At 49.0% G+C, this 24,674-nt stretch overlaps 1 protein-coding gene across 1 annotated transcript in view; it reads right to left on the bottom strand.

Moving 5' to 3' along the window:
• Positions 1 to 5,154: 5,154 nt before the first annotated feature.
• LOC119394295 (lipid droplet-associated hydrolase) overlaps positions 5,155 to 24,674 on the bottom strand; it is a 107,490-nt gene continuing 87,970 nt past the window's right edge. Inside the window, exons 3-4 of the mRNA XM_037661576.2 lie at positions 10,893 to 11,047; positions 5,155 to 6,308 (exon numbers count right to left, since the gene is read on the bottom strand). Of these exons, the coding sequence (XP_037517504.1) occupies positions 5,787 to 6,308; positions 10,893 to 11,047 (677 nt within the window). The 3' untranslated portion in view covers positions 5,155 to 5,786. The remainder of the gene's footprint in view (positions 6,309 to 10,892; positions 11,048 to 24,674) is intronic.

The following is a 24,674-nucleotide window of genomic DNA, read 5'->3' as shown; positions in this document are numbered from 1 at the left end:
CAAAGCTCAATAAAAAGCTTGGTGTTTCGACTCCCAAGATGCACAATGATGATGCGATTTCTTTGGTATTTGTGCCGCGAGCACAGATAGTATGGTAATAAATGACCACACGTGTCGACCACACGCACTGTCACGAGACGAACCTCCACACATATATTGGAATGATGCTTTTGCGACTACAGCGCAGCGCGATTTTGTAAACGTCAATACGAGGTTTAAGGATTACGGTTTACCGTTGAAGTGAAAGGCAGTAGGTGGCGACATCTTGTGACAGTTTCTTGTATGAAAGAATGAGAGAGACGCACTTAATTTCTGTTTTACGCTGGTCTTATCGAAATAAGAGATCCACTTACATTCATGACTGCTCGCGTGTAACCTCTTCAGATACGTCGATGTGTTCTTCCCACGTATGATAGGGAACACAGATCCTGTCATTGCCTATTTGCGCTTTCCTTGCGCTGAGCCTCACAAGATGGCGCTACCAGTGCCTTTGTTCACATCCACGATTTTTCTTCCGTTAGCCTCCAAACGGTAACATTTAGTACGGACGTGCTGAAACTATGTAACATCGATGCAGACGCCTCACCACGAAGCGTCGAAGCGGGACTAGAATGCATATACAACTCCCTATAAAGCGTGCCGATAACTAAACACTATCATTCATTGCCATCGTCAGCGCTTTACAAAGGTTTCGTGTACAAAACAATAATAATAAAACGGAAGAAAACGAGTATGCTGGTATGCGCCTAGATACATAAAACAGTTCTAAACATCTTGACTAGGTTGGCATGCTGTCTCATTGAATTGACACCCTTGATTTTGTCGACAGAACAATGGTCGTGGCACTCACTGCAGGAATGGCTGAAGTAAGGCTGTTTAAGAAAGCAGCTTATTCGTCAGGAAGTCGAAAGCATATTATAAGCATCGAGGCCGGAGGCCAATGTGCTTGATTATGTATAATGTAATTATGCAGTTCACCGTGGGCCCTTGAGGTGGAATGAATAATATTAATGAAGTTTTAACGGTATAATAGCACTTTTTTCTTGTTTTTATAAAGCGAATATTATGTGTTAAATGTGCAAATGTGTGTTAAGTGTATTGCACTCTAATGCGAAAGCGGGTCACGCAACAATAATCGTCACCTGGCTCGCTTGAACTTCCTTTCTCTAAAATTGCTCGCTCTCTACTTTCCTATGGATAATAATAATAATAATAATAATAATAATGTCACGGGTATGGAAAGGTCACTCTGGCACGGGCGCCGCATTGATACCGGATGGATGAAGACGACGACGACGTTGCTGCTGTGGGGCAGAGCCTGGAGCTGCCTTTGACCTGCGTTCCTGTGCACTGTGTGCAGTGTTAGCTTGACCAGTGCTTGCCGAATAAATAATCCCCGTAACAACAATAATAATAATAATAATTGTTGTTGTTTAACGTCCCAAAACCACAATATGATTATGAGGGACGCCGTAATCGAGGGCTCCGGAAATTTCGACCACCAAGGATGCCCTGTTACGATGATTACCGCATGCTGTTCCTAACCAGGAAGTACCGGGATTGTGGTGATAACTCAAGAAAATCATGCGAGATAGATGGCGATTATTGTTGCGTGACCGATAAACTCTTCGAATACGCCATTTTTAGCGTAGAAAAAAAAGAAAAGAAAAACGCGAATCGAAGAAGAAAGAACTCGGCTCACGGCGCTTGGATCGCATCTGTGTTTTATGAATTAGCTAACAAAGCTGCTGTTTTTACGAAAAGAATGACTATACCACCGAATACCGTCCGCTGATGATGCAAAACGAGGGATTTTTTTTTTTAATTAGAAGATGAAGGTCGGATCAACGTTTTAGATACAACAGATGAAACCACGCAGCCAAAATTTCTGAGTCGATTAAAGCACTTACGAGGAGACAATCATATCGAAACAATATCATCACTACTTAGCATAATCAACAGGTAGAACTGCGTGATGGTACAGACAACAGTTGGAAGGTTTGCAGAAGAAAGAGTGGTCACTAGCCTATATTGTTTGACAACGGTACTAAAATGTATTTTACTGTCCCTACACTTTGAGTAAGCATATAGTCGGATACAACCGAATAATGAATATAAGCTCCGCCCACAGGCAAAGCCGTTCAACGCAAAAGTAATTTGCGTACATGCACCAACCAATCACGCTCGCTCATTTTCGCGACGTCATGAACTTTTGCGTGCTGAAGATAGCCGAGATAGTCGAATTTTTTCACACAGAGACATGTCACTGGTTTTACGAGTAGACGAACTTGAACGTCCTGACAAATTTTATTAGACGTTCTGACAGTACTCGGGCAAACGTAATATTACTCAGAAAAGACAAACTTAATTACGTCTAGTATTTGCATAAGTACTTGCGGTTCGACCGCAAACTATCTGGTACAGCTGTTACAGACGTGACGGACAAGCGCACCGTGGTTTTTGAGAGTGGAGCTTATATTTATTCTTTGGTAACCGACTATAATATCGTATTCATCTCGGGAAATAATTACTTCAGCGCATCTGGTGGTGCGTAAAACGAATGACGGATGGACATTGTTGAAAAGAAAGCAACGGAAAACCCGAAGGAGTCTCGAAAATAGAAGCAATCGAAGTATGTGTAATATCTAAACTGAAGCCTGCCTTGACCTTATTAGAAAGTAGAATCGGACGTAAAGACAAAGCGATAAACGGTAGCAGATGATTAATGCAAGGCGGACACTGACTGAATCAAGCTTCCTACCGGTGCAGTGAGAAAATACCATGATATGTGGCAGAAATAGTGTTTAATTACGAAAAGTGCGAGCGTATAAAATATTAAATTACACGCTCGCAGCTACCTTTCATCGATGTACACGCTCCTTCACACATTTAATTGCACTAGGGTCAATAATGGGATTGCTTTACTGGGGAAGTTACCCTTAACGTGACTCTTTCTTTGTAGCATCTAGAGGCTAGGCAATGTGGTGTGGACAGTCATGGGCACGTTACCAGTAAAAAGTAACAGTGTTACAGTTACAGTTACTTAAGCCAAAAAAGTAACTCTGTTACAGTTACAGTTACAGAGTTTCCGGAAGTAACTTGTTACAGTTACAGTTACTGTGCAAAAGTAACGTCGTTACTTTTCCGTTACTGTATAAAATAATAGATCACAAATCAAATTATAGAATTTATCTAATAAGGGTTGCACGTCGTAAAACCCTAGACGAAGGAAACATAAAAGGGGCCCCAACACCAGCAATCACTTTGAACGCCTGTTACTTGAAGTGGAAAACGTGGTTGATGTACTGGAACGACGGCAGTATATCCTAAGACGTTTATTAACTATACCCAGAAGCGCATGCGAAGAGCAGCGGGGAGTTCATCACGAGTGGTTACGACGTCCATTGTGTCTGCTCCATATGTTTAAGGTGTGTCAGACTCCGTTCGGAGAGCTTCCGGTCCGCTGGGCATACAAACCGTTTTTAAGTCCCGTTATTATACCTTGGAACATGACAGCGTGTGTTCACGAAATCCTAAGACTGCACACCTGCGGATGATCATGGCGGTATCTAAAAGTGCGATGCGGGGATCGGCGAAACGGGCAGGAAATGATCAACGAGGCCTAAAGAACTCAAGCTGAATGTCGCTAAAGCAACCCATGCACCGCGTTCTAAGACCGAGCTTGGTGAGCACTGCTGGATGACAGGTCATAGCTTTGACCTAAACAATGCGACGACGCCGGTTTGTGAACGAAGGTGGGGGAAAAGCAACTCCTGGAATCGTGGTTCATTCGCCGCGGCTTGCAAAAACAGCCCCCCCCCCCCCCCCCACTGGACATTTACAAGGACATGTGTGACTAGTGGACTGGTTGACCTCGGCTCATTTTTTTTTTCTTTTTTAGGATGCCACCTGCATTGGGGGTGAAGCGTCTGTCATTTTGTTAATAATTGTTGCATTAAGTCAGAGTAAACATTTTACAACCAGTTACAAAGAAGTTTTAAAATATCGCTTCGCTAGTTCACGGAATTTCTGTCCTTAGCCGTTTCGCGGTCTGCTGTTTTCTAGTCACCTGTCAAACACAATTAGCTGGGAGCCTCAGACGAGGGAGACTATAAACATGGCATCCTAATGCTCCTCCACCTGTACACCAAGAACATAGCTAGATGCTCAAGTGACGAAAAGAATATATATGCTGAAAAAGAAAAACGGACGCGAACTTAGCAGGCTGTTCAGTTGAACCACGATTGATTTCCGTGTTGTGTTAATGACAGACCTCCAACCTCGGTCTTCTGCAGGGAAGATAATACGCTTAGTCACCTCCTCTCGTAAACTGCGAGGGGAGCCCTATTCTGGAAAGTTGAGGGGTGGAGAGGATATATGGTAAAGAAGAAAGTTCGAAAAAGTGTTGCTGTTGGATAATTTTTCATAAAGACAGAAGTAACTGTAACGATGTTTTCCGTTACAGTTACTGCGAAAAAAGTAACAGTGTTACAGTTACAAGTTCCTCTAACTTAAAAGTAACTAGTTACAGTTACAAGTTACTGAAAAAAGTAACTAGTTACCGGTAACGCGTTACTAGTAACTAGTTACTGCCCAAGACTGGGTGTGGAATAGCAGCGGTGGTAGTGGTGGTTGAGTTGTGGAGAGGAGGTTTAGTGGGTAGATGTGGTGGCGGCAAAAATGGTAATGGTATTAGTAACATGCAGCAAATAGTTGGTACCAGGTGTGACAAGTGGACGCGTAAGTTATGCTCAAGGTGATTGCACGGAGTGTTGGATCAGCCTAGTTTCCTTTATGATTGGCGTGTTTAAGGTAAAAAGTAAGAGATAAAGCAAGGGCAGCGATGATAGTTGATAAGCAACCGCGAGGTGAAATTGTCGAAGTGTTGTTATTTTTGTGGCTGTCATAAAAAAATAAAATAGTACCAACTCTCAACATTCACGTCCGTGGTGTAGAACGCTCATCAGGAAGGATGAAAAAGGAAATAATACACGTTTGCAATTATTGCCTAAACTCAGGACTTTGTTTATCGTCAACGTAGATGGTGCAAAACGTCCACGTACGAACTGCTGGCTGAGCTGTTCTGTTTGTCCAACTCGATGCACAAACTCAACCGATCTATTCCGGGGATAATTGCACGCTTCAATGAAGTCACGCCAGTGCGACGTCTTATTGGAGCAACAAAGTTAAGGCGGGCTTGCTTATTTGATCAACGCACGTCGTCTGGAATATCGCCATAATTGGTCAATCGAAAACGCGTTCCCGCCATATCACTGACCGATAATATCTGACCTCGGTCGGCACGGCTAAAGTATAAAAAGATCTGACGTGATCGCGGGTCCTTGGACAAAGACTTGGGACTTGTTTTCAACAGCGCCAACGTATTACACTATCTTCTGGGATCCATTATTTACAGAAGCAGCCAGACGTTTACGACCAGGCCTAACAAAATCATCGTCAAGTTCCACGCTGTCTGATTTCCTCATCATTGCAAAGCATCCGTTGCAGTTCCGTTCTCGATGTTCGCTTGCCATGGGGCGATAGGGACGCTGTACCGCCAGTTACAGGGTGACAACCATGGCTTCATCCATGCTCCTACCGCAGCTTTCCGCAAATTATAGCTTACCTCTCTCGGGGGCTTTAATTAACAACCGCTTCAGTTATCGTGTAACCTTTGCCACTCTTATGTGTCCAGAGGTGCAAATAAACGGGACAGCATGTCACACCTTTCAATGCGCGCGACATAAAAAACGAAGCAACAGTTCGAGAGGTGCACGCACACGCCGCTAGCTAGGCAGGAACGGCTCGATCCAGCCGCGCACCATGTTGCCAACGTCGACGCTGCAGTCGAGTACGAAGGCGTGCCGGAAGCCTCGGTCGCAGAGGCGCACGTCCGCCTCGGGGAACGTCCTGCGCAGGTTGTCGTAGTACTCGACGGGGCTCCAGTGGTCGTTCTGGCCGTAGTACACGACCAGCTTGTCCGCGTGCCGCCCGATGGTGGCGTCGTCCCGTTCGCGCACGTTCTGTATGATGTCGCGCGTGAACACGAAGCAGGCCATGAGGCACTCCGGCCGGAAGTAGTTCTGCGCGCCGCTCAGCGACGTCCGGTGCGGCGTTGTGCACGAGGTGGCGAGGTAGATGTAGAAGCGGATGAGCATGTTCTGCACAGTGCGCGGTAGGAACCGCAGCGCGGACAGCGAGGCCACGGTCAGAGGCCGCAGGTAGGTGACCAGGGGGTTGATGATGCTCACGCGGGGACACGAGTCCAGGCTCTCGATGGCCGGAAAAAGCAGGAACGCCTTGAGCACCTGCGAACAATGCGCTCCCACGAATGAGCCGTATTACACTTTCATACGCTATATGCTGGCTGATGCGCGATTTGAGGAAAAAAGAGATGTGAAAACATCTGAGAGGGCGAATCAAATCATAGGAAAGCTTCGGGATTACTAAAGACCGTGATTACCAGGAGAAAGGCGAAACGCAGTAAGGAATAAGAAGGGCGTGTAGCCCCTATCGGCATTGATCTTTTCTTACGTGTATTTGTGCGAACAACAATTATGTCCTTTGCCAAGCGCGAACAGTACGATGTACACGGAACATGGTCTACCGAAGTGCGCTTCGTGTAGCTAGGCTAAAAAGGAATTAAGTGCGACACTTCATCATCATAGTCTTCGTCGTCTTAATCATCATCAGACTTTTGAACTCTGGATTGATCTTGACCACTTGAATTCTTTAACATGCACTTAAATCTATGTACATACACGCGTGTTCTTGTATTTTGCGCCCATTGCAATGCGGACGTCGTGACTGGGAATCGAACCCGTGTCCTCGAGCTTAACAGCGCTACACCTTGCCTTCTAAGGGTTCCTGGAAGTTTTTCTTCCTTTTTTTATATGGAGAGGGTGGGAGGCGGTCTTATGATTCTCGTCAGCCGAATGTGATTAGCTGCGCGGCCTCCAACTTTTCCGACAAATTTGACAAGTTTCAGGACATTCAAAAAAAAAAAATTCACAGCATATCCACGGGTGAATGATGAAGAGCTTGGGCGAAGCTCCAGAAGCAATCATGGCTACACCGTGAAATCTTCAGTGGTTTCGCCCAGCAGTAATCAAAACGATAGCCCAGTACATCATCAATGACGTGACAAACACTGTATATATTTATACAAGAAATTTTATTCATCGTAAATGGTAGCTAGACGTGGCTTCTGTTCCCCCTTCATTATAACGGCTTTATGGTCGGTGAAGTGATGGATCGGTGATGGGTCGTAGTGGGATGTTTGCAAAGACGAAGTAGTGGGCAGTTTGCAAAGGTGGTTACGCCGGACAACGGAGACGTGACAAGGTTAGACTAAGAGGAGCTTCGCCCCTAAAAAACCACTCCAGTATGACAATGAGTGCTAAATCGTTTAGCATTTAAGGAATTTAGCGATGCACCGCATTGTCATGTATGAGGCGCGTACAGCATGGAGCCAGGCTCTTCTATCGCACTTTCCTCTCGGCACCCTGCGCCACTTAGCAGCGTCACTGCGAATTCCGCGTGTATCTGGACATGCACTAAGGCAAGACAGTGTGAATATATGTGACTAGGGATAAATTTCAGCCTGCACCGGATAATTTTTAAGAGTACTTGCTTTTTCATTGAAGAGCTGTGCACCCCTAGCGGCACATACGCAGGGACTCATGCTGGCCCGACGTTTGGTTTAGAAACCAGTTGCCTCATCGAAGCAGCTCAATGCTCCATTCATTGGACCATGGACTACCCAGTGACCCAAGTCGAAGTGAAACGAGTTAAGTACGAACATACAAACAGACCAACTGGTTACAGTTCCCAAACAATGCTTTTGTGGACAGTCGTGTTGTGTGGACTCTCCTTTGGCGTGAACATTTATATTTTAGCACCGAGTCGTTCAGCACGTAAATAACCGTCCTTTCGCTTTTTTATCAGTAGTGATGTTTGTTGATAGGATTAAAGGGCCCCTAAAAACCAGCCAGAGGTTGAAAGTTAGTTGTGGTATTGCCGTTGTGCACGAGTCTACAACGAACACGTAGCCGTGAGAATTTTTCGAAACGGTGCCGTAATCGCGGAGTTACGCGCGTTTGATCACGACACAAAAGAGGCCCTCGCTTGTTTCGCTCTTTCCTTCGCTATGCTCTGTTCGTCGGCTCGTCTCTCCTACTGGCCGAGCTCTCCTCCTCACCGTGCGAGGAGGAAGAGCGGCGAGCACGCGTACCTGCGTACAGACAAACAGGTTCTTTTTGTGGATGACATGAGCAGACGAAAATGTTGACGTCACGGCGAACACTGAGGGGCTGAACATTGCCGAAAGGCCCGGAGAGGAGACGGGATTGTTTCTTGGAATTTGCGGGGTGCCCGCGGCTCACAGCGCTGCCACGTTTGTCATTGTTGATCGTGAGAGCATTCTGAACTCGATACGCGCGTTTACTTGATATGTTAAAAAAATTATCAGAGGTGGTTTAGGGGCCCTTTAAGGTAAAACTACCACGTACGATCGAGCCACACATGTGCACCAGTCTCTCTTCAAATGCACTTATTTTTGTAGAAGAAAACGCCAATGACACCAAAATTAGACCCACGAACTCTATAGAAATCCACATGTTTACCAAAACAGCCATCGCCATTTTGTGACCTGCAACGGTTAGATCACCTAAAATGGACAGATTTCTTTATATCGATTGATACCTTCATGAAGTCGTTACAACGTTTGCTAGTGTTGCGCAAAAGCCACTCTCACGAAGTAGTGGTAGCGGTCTCAGAGCGGCGTATAATATGTAAATTTTGTGCGCTTTAGACGCAGTACTGGCGGCAGTTCGCACAACATCGATATGTTTTTTTTTTCTGTGTTAAAACGTTCTGATCTTGATAGCTGACTTTTCTGAAATGTAGTACTTTTCTTTTTTTAATTAAAAAATATTGACAACGTAAGCTTTAAAGGGGTACTAACATGATTTTTCGAAGGCGACTTTACTCTGCCATACAAATCTCCTGTATATAGACGGCTCTGAGCAAATGTGAAGCTCAGCAAATGCTGATAAGATATTTTATTTGGATATTAAATCCAGTTTTCCATGGCGCACCTACCGACATCGACACTAGATTGACGTCAGGTTACAGTGCTAATTCTGGTGAGTTCACGCATCAGTCTGGCTAGTTGTGATGATGTCAGGCGCCGAAACTTCCAAGATGGCCGCTTGTGCGTCACCAAAACATTCAAAATGGCTGCTTGTGCGTCACTGACGGAGCCACGGTTCGGAGCGGCCGTGGAAACGTCACGATATCTTGCGCGAGCACGTGACGAGAAGCTCATACCGTGTTGTGACGTCAGGATACAGTGGGAACCGAAACTGGCTTTTAAAAACATACGGTAATTACTTTTTCAGGGTGCACTCGCACTTAGCACTACCTTTTCTAGACTCTTGAAGGATTCGTCTTTCAATAGGCGCAAGAAAACGACAACAGAAAATTTTCGTGTCAGTCAACGAAAGAAACTTTATCAAAATCAGTGCAGTGGATGATGAAGGAAATTATTTCTCAATTTCTGCGTACTCTGAGAAAAGCTCTAGAGGTAAACATTATTTTATTAGCAAAACCTAACTTAACAATTAGGTGATCGCTCGGGACATAAATAACCCTGGGTACACTAAACGGTCAGCCTTGTGGTGATGAACATTATTTGCTTAAGTGCAGTGAACTTGAGAAAGATCATCAATGTTTTTGTGAAGCACTCCAACGTTTAGGCTCGCCACACGACAATGTAAATGATATCGTGTTTCCGCGTGGTCACTGGATATTCATGAAGGAGGTGTCGCGGCTACTTTTGAAGTTTTTAAACGTTACAGACCTCGCATGTGACAGGTGATGAGTGACACTTATGTTAGGGTGTGGTGTGGTGATATGAGGGGTCCGGCACAACACTCTACGTGGTATAGCTCATAGACCTCCGGCACGTGCATTGTTGCGCGTCACGCTGCTCGCTCCGTCTTGGTATAGCCTGCCCGCGCTTCGCTTTAAAGGCCAACTCCGGCGATTTTTTGGCCATGTCAAAGTAATGGTGCTTTCATGTTCCTGAGACGCTCCTGTTACGGGCCCGATAGCAGAAATACTCGGCAAATTGGAGAATAATTTTAAATAAGCAAAAAAGCGCAACACCGAAACCGAAACCCAACCGAGTGTACTGTCTACGTATGACGTAGACGTTGTTACGAACGAACCGGAAGTCGTGCAAGGCATGCCGGTCACGCCGGCGCGGAGTATGAAAACTGTGACAGCCGGGACGACCATCGAAGCGCCGGCCAAACCAACGCTGTCTGTCGCCTTGTGCACAGCAGACGCTCGCTGTAGCGGCCTAAGCGCCGAAGTTAGCGGTGCCCTCGGCTGCGTCACTTCCGCCGCCTTGCCAACACTGACGTCACAGACGCAATGTTGCCAATAATTGTGGGAAGCCAGGAGGGCGTTTGCAGACAATCTTTAAAATTCGTTAAACCCCAGATATTATTATTATTATACAATCTTTAAAATTCATTTGCAAACAATCTGCGCATGTCTCAAGCCTGTAATTTGGCATAAATGACGGAAACGTGCAAAGGAACGTACCCAGCGAACTTCACTGAGATCCATCGACCTCGAAAAATCGCCGGAGTTGGCCTTTAAAAAGGACACTATTTAAACATAATCTGAAAGGAGGAAACCGGGCGGAGCAATTGCCTGGGAATGTCGCAAGGCTAGATCCACCGGCAAACTACAACATCTCGTCGTCACCATCATTGTCAGCCATAATGTGTACCCGCTCGTGACGTCCATACCGTGAGTTTGCAGCATGCGCGTACTTGATATTTTAGCAGTAAAGAAAAAAACACTGTTAGGCAACTCACATTGAGGTCTGGGGCCCTCTTGAGTATCTCGAGGACCATGTGGCACCCGATGGAGTGCCCGACCAGGAAGAGCGGCGTTCCACTCGGAATGTACTGCTTGATGAAGGACATCTTGTGGCCGATCTGACCCTCGCAGGAGTACAGTGTCGGATGGTCTGCGGACACGACAACGTATACGCTTCACTTAGCACACGTTTATGCTTACGTCATTGTTATACCGGTGTGACACGGGCACTTTTGAAACGCGATCAGGGCCGATCCATATTGCCTCGATCCGGATGACGTGCTGCTACACAGTCACTTTTAATCGCGATCAGGTCCGATCGAGATCAATACGCTCACAATCAGCACATCGCGGTCTGGCTCCCAGATCGCGATTTGGATGATTTCTGCGCCAGACTCGATCCTGATTATTTTGGAATGTCCTCATCACAGGAAGTAGCACGGGCCAACGGGACTAAAGACCGACAGGACTTTGCGCTGCCTAACAACATGAGCGTTTGCTTCGTGGGAACAAATCGTTTCTGCTAAAACATCCTAAAAGTCCTGTCTGTATTGCTTAATTGCTCCGTTTGCCTGCGCTGTTTCCTGTGATGAAGCCATGCAAACAAGCTCAAGTTGATACCCTTTTAAACTTTGAAATGTGTTTCAGCGACTGTTGTTGAATGCGACCAAGAAAGCCGATTCGGATCGGATCTGATCGCGATCGAGGTGCTCGTGTGAGAGCGGTATTATTGCTTATGTAAATACATAGAAACACCACAAGAAAGAGAAATAAGCAGGCTGTGATGTCTCCTAAAATTGTCATCACGCCCACCCGCTTCAAGAAGGAGCAGGATAGGAAAAAAGAAAAGAACTGAGGAGGAAAATACAGAAACAAGAGAGGGAGGGGAAGGTACAGCACCACGTATCACATCACACGCAGATTACGAGCATTAGAGACGCCTGTCTAGTCCAGTGGCTGACAAGAATTCTTTGTATCTATATAAGCCGTCTGCAAACAGCGTAATCTTTTTCAAGGGTTCAATATTTCGTACGCGCCGAGTTTCATAACGCCCTCGTAACAAACACACACACAGACATGCTCACTCACTCACTCACTCACTCACTCACTCACTCACTCACTCACTCACTCACTCACTCACTCACTCACTCACTCACTCACTCACTCACTCACTCACTCACTCACTCACTCACTCACTCACTCACTCACTCACTCACTCACTCACTCACTCACTCACTCACTCACTCACTCACTCACTCACTCAGAATAACAGAGAGCTGAGCTAGTTGGTAATTGGAGATTGTAAGTGCACGCCAAAATTTGATGAATGCGCAGTGTTGTACCGGCATAGAAATGAAGAAACGCGCCTGATGATTGAAGCATGGCATATCGAGAATAGTGGTAGCGCATGCGTGAGCCAACCGTCGATTAACTTGCATAGAGATGAAATCAAATGCCTTAACAGGTATCTTCCACGTAGACCGACACGCGTGCCGGATTGATAGGTTCGCCTGTTGCATGGGCATACGCCTTCTTTTTCGTGCCCTCTTTCTTTTCAGCCGTTGTGCGTCTCTTCAGTTGTTAGTCGGCGTTTGTGGTGTCCTGACTTCTTTCTTGTGTCCGTGTTTGCACGCCCTGTCTTTTTAGAATAATCACTCACTCACTCACTCACTCCCACAGAGGCACGAACGCTGGCATTCTGCGCTCAGGGAGAAGGTGAGTTGGTAAAATGGGAAGTTCACTTCCGGGAAACACTCAAATCACTCCGGTCGAAAGAGCTTTAAAACTTCTGAGGCTAAAACCAAGATATATTTTGGTGCCATACCATGTCTTTTGAATGCATTTGGATTGAAACAACGTGGCTTACAAAGAAGTCGAAATAAAGCGTATCTCACAGGCGAGAGACACAGGCGAGAGATACAGGCGAAAGACATAAAGAAATCTCACAGGCGAGAGACAACTGAAGGGACGTGTAAATGTCTCCGAGCAAAGCTTCCCAGCGAAGAGTTCCTGCACAACGTTTTGCCAGACCCGACAGCGTTTGCATACGACTTGCCTGTCGGAGCTGAGTCAACCTACCCCCTGCCTTCGGGCTGACTCAGCCAGCCTTGCACTCACTCTGCCTTACTCGCCAGCGCTAAGCTTACGTAATGTGGTGCAATGTAGCAGTTGCACAGGAGAAGGTACTCCAGACTGTCTTCTGGTTTCCTACTAATATATTAGATTGCGCCACATTACATTACACCAACTGGCTATGCACGAACTATGCACGAACATAGTTAGGGTGCTATAGCGTTAATATGATCTAGCGGCATGGAGAACCTGGGCAAGGGGCGCCAGGACGCGATTCCCCGACGCAATTACAGCGCCGCTATAGAGGAGAGATGCATCATTCACCGCGGCATATCATCTCCAAACAAGATGACAGTGCGCTCAAAACCGTACACTTGGCGACATGATGGCCATGCGTGTTTCTCTGACTCAACTGGGCAGGGTTCTAGCTTACTTCTTATACGCTTACTACAGCTTCCACGCAAAGCACCACTAGGTTTTCACCTTTATTTCTCGTTTGCGAACACGAACCTTCGTGTACTAAGGACACAGTTCTTGTCTGTTGGCCGGATGCGTCAGTTAACTGCACCACGAGCATGCTAGCAAATGTCACGGAGTAGCTAGTTCGTTCACATTATATCGAGTAGTGAAACGAACATCTGCGGTTAAATTTACTTTGTGGAGCCGCTGCACGCGTCCTCATACCAGCGTCGCCACGGCCACGTCACGGCCATGAAGAAATTCCGCCCGTCTCCTGCGGCTCAAGCAGGACATGACCCCGCGATTAGCTTCGCAATTAGTGTCACAGACTAAATCTCAAACACGCGGCCCGCGGCTCGCGGCCCGCACATGACTGTCTTGGTCCCATTTTTCTCTTTATTTTCTTAATGTGTATGTCCAGAAGGACGCAGACATGACTGGTCTGACGCATTACTTTCTTGAGGCAACCATGTGGTCACCATGTGTTGAAACATAACCGTGGGAAAAAAAACCATATATTTCAGAATCGGCGTCCAGATTCCACTCAAATCCGGGCTCCGAATCCTCTCCAGAAATGTCTAATATATGAGATATGGGAATGGCTTCCTTTACATTTCAAATATTTCAAATGGCAAGGTTAGCTGACAGCTTGTTCAAGCTCCTGGATTTTTCCCTTTTTGCCTAAGCACCGACAACAGCCTCCTCTCCCGACCCTCCCTGGCGCACATCTACCGCCATGTTCTTCCTAACTTGCAAGATTTACAAAGCCATGTACCGTACGTCTAAGTGCATTAGCCACGCACCTTTCAGCAGACAATATGCGAACGCGACACGCCTTTCTCTTTCCGCTAGTCCCTCCGGCATAAGTGAGCGGGGGCCCGTTTTACCAGGTGCTGAAAAAGCGTTAGGAAAAACATGGCTACCTAAAACGAGCGTTAGCCAATGAGATTCGTCGGTGCCGTTTCAAAGGGTGTTGGCATTTAGCAAGGAAGAGAAAAAATCTAGGGAGCAAGGAAGAGAAAAAAATATGGCTGATCCCTCCATCATAGAAATTGGCATAACACGAAAGTAAAACTTGTCGTCCCGGAAGTAACTGATTGTTTATAGTGCATTGATATGTGAGAGTTTGTACAATATCTATTGCTGTTTGATCAGATATAGCACCGCTTGATGTGGACGCACCCACGTCTAGAGGTGTGCACGGGCTCCGGGTAGCCCGAAAGCCCGAGCCCGACCCGGCCCGCGGGCCGGGCTCGGGCGGGCCGACGTATTTTCACCTCGGGCCCGGGCCGGGCTCGAGCTACTTGGAGTTTTATCGGACCGGGCTCGGGCCCGGCGCAAAGCCCGACTCAAGCCCGAAATATAGAGAATGAGCGGGAATTGTTTTTCAGCACGCATGCAGCGCCTTTCCCGCGACCGCCCTTTACCGCTTTTCCTTTCCATTCGCTACTTTAAACAAAGGGGGAGCAGGTAAAGCACTGCCTGTGTTGCACTCCGACAAACAGAGAAGTAACACCACCTGAGCTAGTGACGGCGCCACGCGACTGTTCGCGTTAGATTTAAGGCCAAATCCCATATGAGTGAAAATGCGCGTGACAGCGACCCGACGTAGATCGCCTTCGGGCAAGCTGACGCTTGCATGGGCATACACCATACACGTGACGGCTTTGGCGAGCGAACTTCATTGTTGCTGGCATGAGGCCGTCTACTTGTAATTTGTAATCTGTGTAATACAGACTGTTCGTCGTGTGTCATTTGATCATATTCGATATGCTCAATGAAATGCCAAATTACCGGAAAACTATGTTTTGTTTTGTCAGCGAACCTTCAAAAAGCCGGGCCGGGCCGGGCCGGGCCCGGGATTGTGCTTTCGTACATCGGGCCGGGCCGGGCGGGCTTGCAGCCCTATGCCGTCGGGCTCGGGCGGGCCTTCGACAAAGTCAGCGGGCCCGGGCCGGGCTCGGGCTCGGAAATACGGCCCGTGCACAGCTCTACCCACGTCTACGCCTAGTAGCACATCTCCGTCCCTACGACTAACGCCCATGATCATAATTTATCCTTGAGGTCGGTGAAGTTGTTAACATACTTGGACACCGCATATGGTGAATTCCGCGCAAAGATGGCATCAACAAGCACATAGTAATAGGGAGCCTACATGACCGGTGGTCATGTAGGCTGCCTACATAGTAAACACTGATACTCGATAAGCACGCCTTCAAAGCATCGTGAAACGCGAAGAGAAACGCGCGTCGTGTCTTCCTTCTAGCCTGGCCGTTAATTCTCACAGGGCGAGCGGGGAACGCGGTGCGACAGCGAGGCGAGCGTCTGAGAGCTATTTTTAAATATGGATGGATGCTATCAGCGAGGCTTGGGCTAAAGCAGACACCTCGCGGTGTGTGAAAGCGTTGACGAAATTACGCTTATCCCATTGGAAACGCGCCGAGTGGGGCCTCGTTGCAACGGCGCGTTGCCGGAGCTAATTGCCGATATGCCACGCATTACTTCGCTCTACCGCGCCCAGACGGCGACTCCACCCCGCCAACCAAGGCACTGCGAGAGGAAAGTGTGAAAGATAAAAGGCGCGTTCGTGTAGCCTCCTTTATGTGTTTGGCAGTAGCCCAGTGGGCTAAACTCCCGCCAGCCATTCTCGCGGGCCGAAAGGTCATGGGTTCGACTCCTGTCAATGATACGCTTTCTTAGATTTTTTTTCTTTGCCATCTGATGGCGTTCATTTTGCTGACGTATTTCCGTGACGGAAATACGTCATGAAGATCTTGGTGGACCCCGGCATAAAACACTTTCGCGTTAAAAAATCTAAGGACTTTAGTTCAAGCCACCTACCTCCCACGTACTCTCCCCTCCCGCGTCGACCAGCGTCCACTGGTCGCCTGAGCCCGGCGGGCGGTACAGGCCAGAGCGTTCCTGGAATAAGGGACCCTCCCACCTTTACTAAAAACCCTTTTTTTCAGTAAAACTCTCTCTCTCTCCCTCAAATTTATATTTCTCCTCTCCCTCTCTTTCAATTGCTTCAAGATGAACCCTTCATTTGTGGCCACGGTGCATACATTCTCACACCCTGGGTGTGGCAAACGCAGCTGGGCTGTTCCCGCCGCTTCGCTCCGGCGTCGCCGTCTGTGCGAGGCAGGTGTTGCGGTTGGAGGCCGGTCTAATTTCTCGAGCGTGAAACGAGCTCCGTAGAAGGTGCAGACTAACCCCCGTATTCAGAAACGCTCCTTCACTTGCATAGAGTTTCCTACAATACTTACTAGAGGGAACTCTGGCGCTAGTGTCTATGGGAGCTGCAACGCATGACGCTTCAGCCAGCGTGGGAATGATGGGTAGTACACAAATTTGTCTAAACTTCGTACTTTCGGCTCCGTTTGGCTCTGCGTCGGCTGCATCCGCTTTGTCGCAAAACGAATTTCAGTAAAAGTCAGCAGTTTCACTTCGCCACCTTATCTTCTTTAGGCTCACCGATTCAAATCTGGTCACGAAGTTCACAACGATCCATTCTTTTATCCGAAAGAAAACCAAAACATAGCAATAAACAAAGCCACAAGTACGTTTGAAGCCGCAAGCACGAAGACTAGGCAAATTTGTGTACTACCCATCATTCCCATGGTAGCTGAACGATCGCAGCGCCAGAGTCCCCTCTAGTTAATTTTAGGAAACTCTATGTTCACTTGAACTTGACCTGCCACCGCCTTCAACGCGTTTCGAACGCGCTGCCTTTAGGCTGTGCCAAGGCAGCACAAACGCGTTTCGAACGCGCTGCCCAAGGCGGTGGCAAGTCAAGTTCAAGTCGAGGAGCGTTTCTGAATACGGGGTTAGAAAAGCAGTCATTTTCTGCAGACAGGCAGCTTCGTCGCCATCACTCGTGCAAGCGGTTCCACCGCAGTGATGCGCGGCCGTCTTCGTCGCTCCGAGTGAAAGCGGATCAAGCCGGATCGTGAGTCAGTGCAGCAAGTGCCGCGCTTCATCATTCTATAGGCACGACGCTATAGTAACAGAACAGGCCTCGGTCGTCGCATACACGCCCCGAACCAGCGCGCAGCCAAGGCCGCCAGAGTGATGAATTAAACGTCTGCCGCTCGGGGCCCGCGTGCAGGAGCGCGGCACAAGAACTGCGAACGGAATCAATCGCCTGTTGCGACGGTTATGGTTTCGTAATCGACAGATTCACGCAGGGACGGCGTCGGTGTAGTACACACGCTGCAAATGTGACGTCACGTATACGGTTGCTCATTGCCATATACGTGACGCTTGCAGCTTGCATTGTAAGGTCCGGCGTGTCGAGAACGGGGGGGATAGTTGTGTCTGAACCCCAGAAGGCGGCTTCCAAGAAGCCAGCCTCGGAGTCGAGGACGAAGCGCGGGGACAAAAGAACACTTTCCAGCTGCCCATAACCGTTCGGACAAAAAGACGCGCCCTATTGACAATCGGTTTAACGACCAACGCAGCGGCCCGCAGCCCCGCGGGGGGTCCGCGAAGCGGTGCGAAGGAAGCTAAGACTGTGACACCGTAAATCTCGCATAGGATCCGTGGACGCCTGTCGACGGAGACGAGATGTCGCCGAGGACGGTGCACGTGGCACAGATAAATCTCGCAAAGTGTCTGTTAAAAGCCTGTCAGCGGATGCGAGATGTTTCCGAGGAGGGACGGCATGGCTCGGCTAGTTAACCGGCCGCACAGTGTATGAACACGAGCAGGGTAACTGAACGGCGCCACCATCGTGTATGTTTTTCTGAGTGCACTTCTGAGAATGTCGTTTGCCGGACGTCTTCCACGTCTCTCTCTCAGGCTGGTGGCTCAAAAGGCTTCAGAGAGAGAGGGGGGGTGGAGGCCTCCGGCAGACCAATTTACGGGTGGCCCAATAAGCGGGCTGAGTTGTTTTGATTTGCCGTGGGGAGAATTGGGAGGAGCAATCAGGGGGTTAAAACCTGGCTCCCGGCTCCTCACGGAGGTTCTTGTCGCAGGAGCGGTGCTATGCACTTGTCGGCTCTGCCGAGTTATATTGCGAAAGTTCCAATGTACATAGCTGCCATGTAACCTTGTATATATACCCTGTATATAAATATCGAGTTGTTTTGCAAAGAAAGGAGTCGTCTCCATCCTTGAGAAGAGTGAACAACCCCGATATGAGGCAAGGCAGCTACGGCCAACCTTCCACTCCCTTCTGCAACTGACAGCGGCTACGCAGCTGAGAGAGCTCTGCTCTGGAATCAAGAGGGAGTGGGGAGAAGGTTGGGAAGTTACTGGCGCAGTCGAGACAGGATCGAGACAACGACGACAAGGGACGCTCTGCGTACCAAGGAGATCGTCGTGCTGCGGAGGAGACGCAGGAAGAAGGCCAAGACGTTAAGCGTCAGGCTGAAGCAACGAGGAAGCAAGCCACCGAACCAAAGGAGGCGGCGGTCCGGTAACCATCGACCCAAGTAGGCGGTCCGGCGACACCTCAGGCGACGGCGAGAGTCTGGCGACGGGCAAGACGTGACAACAGCGAGCGGCGCCTTCACAAGTGGTGAGTCCTCTGGTGTTTTTTCACCTCAGTGGTACCGCTGCCTGTAATTTTGTGTGTTATGGACACGAGGTTCGCTCATTTGAACCCCGACAGGCGTTCGCCAGCGATGAGGCGTGGGTCAGGGTCGGAAGACGAGGGTGTCCAAGGAAACCCACAAGTGGTTGTCGCGCCGGAGAGCCAGGGAAATGAGCGTTTCGGAGAACTCACGCCAGAGCGCAGGCTGGAGGAGTTGCGGGCTGAGATGGAGAAACTATCGCAAGTCATCAGCGGTAGCGCTCGAGACAGCGAGCTCGCGTACGGCAGGCAGGATCGATGTGGTGAGCTGAGACGCTATTCAAAGGTGCTCACTGGAGTGCTTCCTAAATTTCCAACCGAGGCTGAAGCACCGGTGTGGTTTGAGTCGGTCGAGAGCGCCTTAGAAGCTTATGAGGTGCCGAGGGAGTTTTGGGGACAACTTGTTTTCCCGTTAGTGGCGGAAAAAGTTCAGTTTTTGTCCACACGACTTAGCCCGGCAGAGCACAGAAACTATCAGAAAGTCAAGGAGACAGTTCTTGACGAACTTAAACTGTCGGCAGGTGAATACCTCAAAAGGTTCTTGGGGTCAGGAAAGCGGGCAAACGAAGGCTGGAGACCATTTGCAACGCGCCTTGAGAGCTACCTGCACTTTTACCTTGACGCGAGGGGTGTCTCGACGTTCGAACGGTTAGTCGAGTTATTGGTCGCTGACCAATTAAAGAGAAATCTGTCAGAGGAGGCACTGAGGTACGTGACACTCCAAGAAGGTAGACAGTGGGTTAATGCGCCGGAGCTAGCCGCGTCGCTGCGCACGTTCGAAGAAGTGCAGGGGATGAACAGCGCGGCGAAGCAGAAGGTGTCGGAGTCGCAGAGCGCGAGCATTTCCAAACTGGACACACAGCCAAGTTCGCGTGGCGGTGCGAGGAGTCCAGGCGCGGAGACGAAGCCTAAGCTTAGGGGCTGTTACGCATGCGGTGCTGCGGGGCATCAGAAGTGGAATTGCCCGATGCGACAGCAACAAACGCCAGAGGTTTCGGGTGCTAAGAGCGAAAGCTTAGCCGCACGGGTGTTGGTGGGAGAGCCTGTGGCCGCACACAGTGAGCTTATTCCCGTGTCTCTCGACTGCAAGGATATGCGTATCGGAGCAGTCCTGGACACGGGAGCGGAGATTACTGTGTTGCGGGAGAGCGCGATCCCACCTGAGATGGTGCACTCACACGGAACAATTAACTTAACATCTGCGTTTGGCGAAAAAGTGCAGGCAAAGCTCGCGGTGGTTCCGTTAGCGATGTCCAGTGAATGCGGCGTTTGCGCTGACGTGAAGGGAACGGTCCCCGTGCTTTGCGCGCTGACTGACCGGCTGACAGCGCGAGCCGATTGCCTGCTGTCAGAAAAAGCGTGGAAATCGCTGAAGGAGGAGTGCGCTTCAGAGAGGACATCGAAAAGCGCAGAGCAAATAGACGACACACAGCTGACGCCCGTTAGCGGCCCGTTGCCCACAGGGAAAGTACGGAAGCTAGATGTCGAGAGCCCTGTCTTGAAAGCTCAGGGGGAAATCGCGACAATGGAGGGGGTAGTCACCCAGGCAGTCGCGAGGAGCGGGGACGACGAGGGCCCTCAGGGTAGCCGCGCGTCGCCCGGTGAAACACAAGCGGCGGGCAAGAAGGAGACAAGCGCGTCGGAGGGATGTCGCGAAAAAGAGCAGGCCGGCTCAACGCTGCAGATAACCGGGGCGGGACAGGACGGCATTGTTGAGCGACCCCGCGAGCGCTCGTGTTTTGTGCGGGTGCCAACAGGGCCCCGAAATCTAGTGCAAGTGAGTAAGTTGCGCGCGCGTTGCCCGAGAAGCGAATTAGAAGGCGTCTTGTTCGATGAGAGAGGTGCGGCTAGCGATGTAGCATGTGCGCCGATGCCGGCAACAGCGCAGGTCGGAAAACGGAAGCGCGGGGGGGGCGCTCGGCGGTGAACCCAACGTGACTTCAGTGAGACAAAGCGAAGATGTTGTGCGGGCGAGTTTTACCCGAAAGAGCGAGTACTTGAGAGGGGAGACGACAGGGCAAGTAGACCAGCTTCTCGAGTTGGGGGAATGCAGTGTGACGCGTCCATCAGTACGCGACTTGGGGCGCATTGTAGGTTTCAGTTGTCATGCACCTGACCCTGAGAAATGTGCGGTGAGCAAAGGGTTGAGTTCGCCGGCCGCAGAAACGGAGCCCCGGGACGTACTAGGTTTGTGTGGACACTACCTAAGCTACGGGCAAAATTACGCGGAAGTAGCTAGGCCGCCCACTGAACTGACGGGAGGGCGAGTTCCGAACCGAATTCCGGGTACCGCAGGGGCTGAGGGGGTGTCTCGACGGCACGGAACCGCACTGTGTGAGACAGCGTCATTGATAAGATCAGATCTCGAAAAGCCATATTGGCTCTTCAGAAACGTGTTCGCAGCCGCCACTGAGGCCTGCCTGTCGCAACGCGCGGAGAACGGCGCTGAGACGTCGGTCGCGTTTGAGCGTCACGGGTTTTCTCCAACGCAAGCCCGCGAGACCTTTGCAGTCAGCTGGGATTCGAGAGTTCAGTCTCTGGCTCTTCGACGCATATATGACCGTGGCCTCTGGCCACCACCCACTATCATCCCTGACGCGAACACATTGTCAAGGGCACCCAAGGGGCGCTGGGGATATGGCAGCGGTGCCTCAGGGGCTGATAAGACGCGAGAGGACTAGGCACGTGGTAGACACTCGTGTAATGAGGAGTGACGTGCGGAAACACTGAGACATTTGATGAACACTATGTGTTGAAGTGTGCGTGTTTCAGTGGAAGTGTATGTTATTTGTTTTTTTTTTTTGTGATTTCCCAAGCATTCGCAAGTTTTCTTGTTGTTTTGATTTGCTTGTGTTATTGATTTTACTCGTGTATTCAGTGACCTCCGGTCATTGTGGGTTTGTTTGTTTAGTTATGATGGCGTCCATTCAGCACGGCTTTAGGGGTACTGTGCGTGTCGCGGAAACGCCTGTGGCGTTCAGAGAAACAGCGAAGTGCGGCCGCGGGCTCGGGTGACGTTTTAGCGCCGTCCCTTTTTTTTTTTTTGTTGTTATTCACGTAGCTACATTGGAGCGCGTACGTGAATCTTAGGAAGGGCGTGTAAGGTCCGGCGTGTCGAGAACGGGGGGGATAGTTGTGTCTGAACCCCAGAAGGCGGCTTCCAAGAAGCCAGCCTCGGAGTCGAGGACGAAGCGCGGGGACAAAAGAACACTTTCCAGCTGCCCATAACCGTTCGGACAAAAAGACGCGCCCTATTGACAATCGGTTTAACGACCAACGCAGCGGCCCGCAGCCCCGCGGGGGGTCCGCGAAGCGGTGCGAAGGAAGCTAAGACTGTGACACCGTAAATCTCGCATAGGATCCGTGGACGCCTGTCGACGGAGACGAGATGTCGCCGAGGACGGTGCACGTGGCACAGATAAATCTCGCAAAGTGTCTGTTAAAAGCCTGTCAGCGGATGCGAGATGTTTCCGAGGAGGGACGGCATGGCTCGGCTAGTTAACCGGCCGCACAGTGTATGAACACGAGCAGGGTAACTGAACGGCGCCACCATCGTGTATGTTTTTCTGAGTGCACTTCTGAGAATGTCGTTTGCCGGACGTCTTCCACGTCTCTCTCTCAGGCTGGTGGCTCAAAAGGCTTCAGAGAGAGAGGGGGGGTGGAGGCCTCCGGCAGACCAATTTACGGGTGGCCCAATAAGCGGGCTGAGTTGTTTTGATTTGCCGTGGGGAGAATTGGGAGGAGCAATCAGGGGGTTAAAACCTGGCTCCCGGCTCCTCACGGAGGTTCTTGTCGCAGGAGCGGTGCTATGCACTTGTCGGCTCTGCCGAGTTATATTGCGAAAGTTCCAATGTACATAGCTGCCATGTAACCTTGTATATATACCCTGTATATAAATATCGAGTTGTTTTGCAAAGAAAGGAGTCGTCGCCATCCTTGAGAAGAGTGAACAACCCCGATATGAGGCAAGGCAGCTACGGCCAACCTTCCACTCCCTTCTGCAACTGACAGCGGCTACGCAGCTGAGAGAGCTCTGCTCTGGGAATCAAGAGGGAGTGGGGAGAAGGTGTGGGAAGTTACTTGCATATTACGGCCGCACTTTGCGCAATTATGCAACGATAGCGAACCTCGCGGCCAACCAAAATAGCGGGAACTGGAACGACATGGAAGGCTTGAAAGACAGGAAGGGCGCCGCTACGTTCACATTTACCTAATTTCCCGTGGAGACGCACACCCATCAATACAGAAGCATTGACACGCGAACAGGAAAAAAAAAAGGCCATGTATGGACACCTGTGGCGCTCAATCACATGATATTGCAACGTGTAGCCGGCTTCAAAACGTAGTCCTAGGCGCACGTTTGGAACTCTGAATTAAGCCAGCGTCACAAATTCTGCTGAAGAACCTGAAAAGCGAATTCAACGTATTGGAGGTTTCGCCGATATTGTTCACGCTAGAATTTCTGCTCTTTGAATACAGTACACGAGTCCATATGGGTCATTAAAGTCATGGTACCTATATCGCAGAAATAAAGTGTATTTCGGTTCCTCAAGGCGATGCGCGTGTTACACCGTTTCAGTTTCATGAAAAAGCGCGAATGGACGTTACAAAATAAACATTTTCAAGCAAGGAGAATATGCATTACTGACACATAATTAAAAAAAATACAAAACGAGCATGTATATGTAAAACACTTTCTATTTTACACCTCCATTTCACAATTTTCTAACTGACACCTTGACACCCACTAATTGACAAATTGAACAACAAAGCCACATGTAATAACCGAGTATGTGGGCTTTGAATGGTGTAACACGGGCCGCTTTTAAAATGTAATGTAAGAAGTGTTACTACTTCGATGGAATGCAGAATTAGTTGTAGGAGTTACGGAGTCGCAAACTTATATTACAATACTCAACGTGCTTCGAAATTCGCGCAAGATTTTTTTTAAATTTGGCTGCATCACTAAAAATTCTGTGAGCATAAACGATCACAATCTCAGTTTTTTTTTTTTAATGACAACACATTTAGTGGCATTCAGGGATTTGAAAGTGTCATTAAGGGTAGTAACGAGTGAACAAAATAATAGCATAGTAAAGAGTAATTTCAAACCATTTTTTTTCCTTTCATATGGCTCGAGATGGTTTGATTAAAGAAAGGAATTAAAAAGAACCGTATTTAAATTTTGCCCCTAAACACCAGCAAGGTAAATCAGTTTGACACCATCAATTTATAAACAAAATTTCTCAGATTATAGGGTTCTTTTCTCGTGGAAAAAGTTCTCAAAATTTTCCAAGCCAAATATCTCGGTTTCCTTAAAATGCAACGCAATACTTCGTTGCCAATCATAGCCATTGAAAGTGCTGCCAGAATCCACGTCGCTGCTGGGGGAACTAATGGGTAGTGTCACCGCTCGCGTTTCGTTTTCCATTTGTAGCTTTCTTTTGACCCCACCACGTATGCTCTCATTAAAAGAGGGATCAATTTTCTATTTAACGAGCCCATTATTTCAAGAGCGTTGTTTATACGGATCAACATATTAATCCACAGTCTCCAATTTCCCTTTCGTAGGGACATCCGCCTCTTCAGAGTAAAGCGCGTAGTAAAACTGCCTTATATAACGAGGTTGCGTGCAGTAAAATCGAAGCTGGTGTACCTTGGCTGCGCAAAT

This window comes from Rhipicephalus sanguineus, chromosome 5 (assembly GCF_013339695.2).
Source record: "Rhipicephalus sanguineus isolate Rsan-2018 chromosome 5, BIME_Rsan_1.4, whole genome shotgun sequence".
NCBI lineage: Eukaryota > Metazoa > Arthropoda > Arachnida > Ixodida > Ixodidae > Rhipicephalus > Rhipicephalus sanguineus.
Note: the sequence above shows the minus strand (reverse complement) of the source record. Positions and strands in the feature narration are given on the sequence as shown.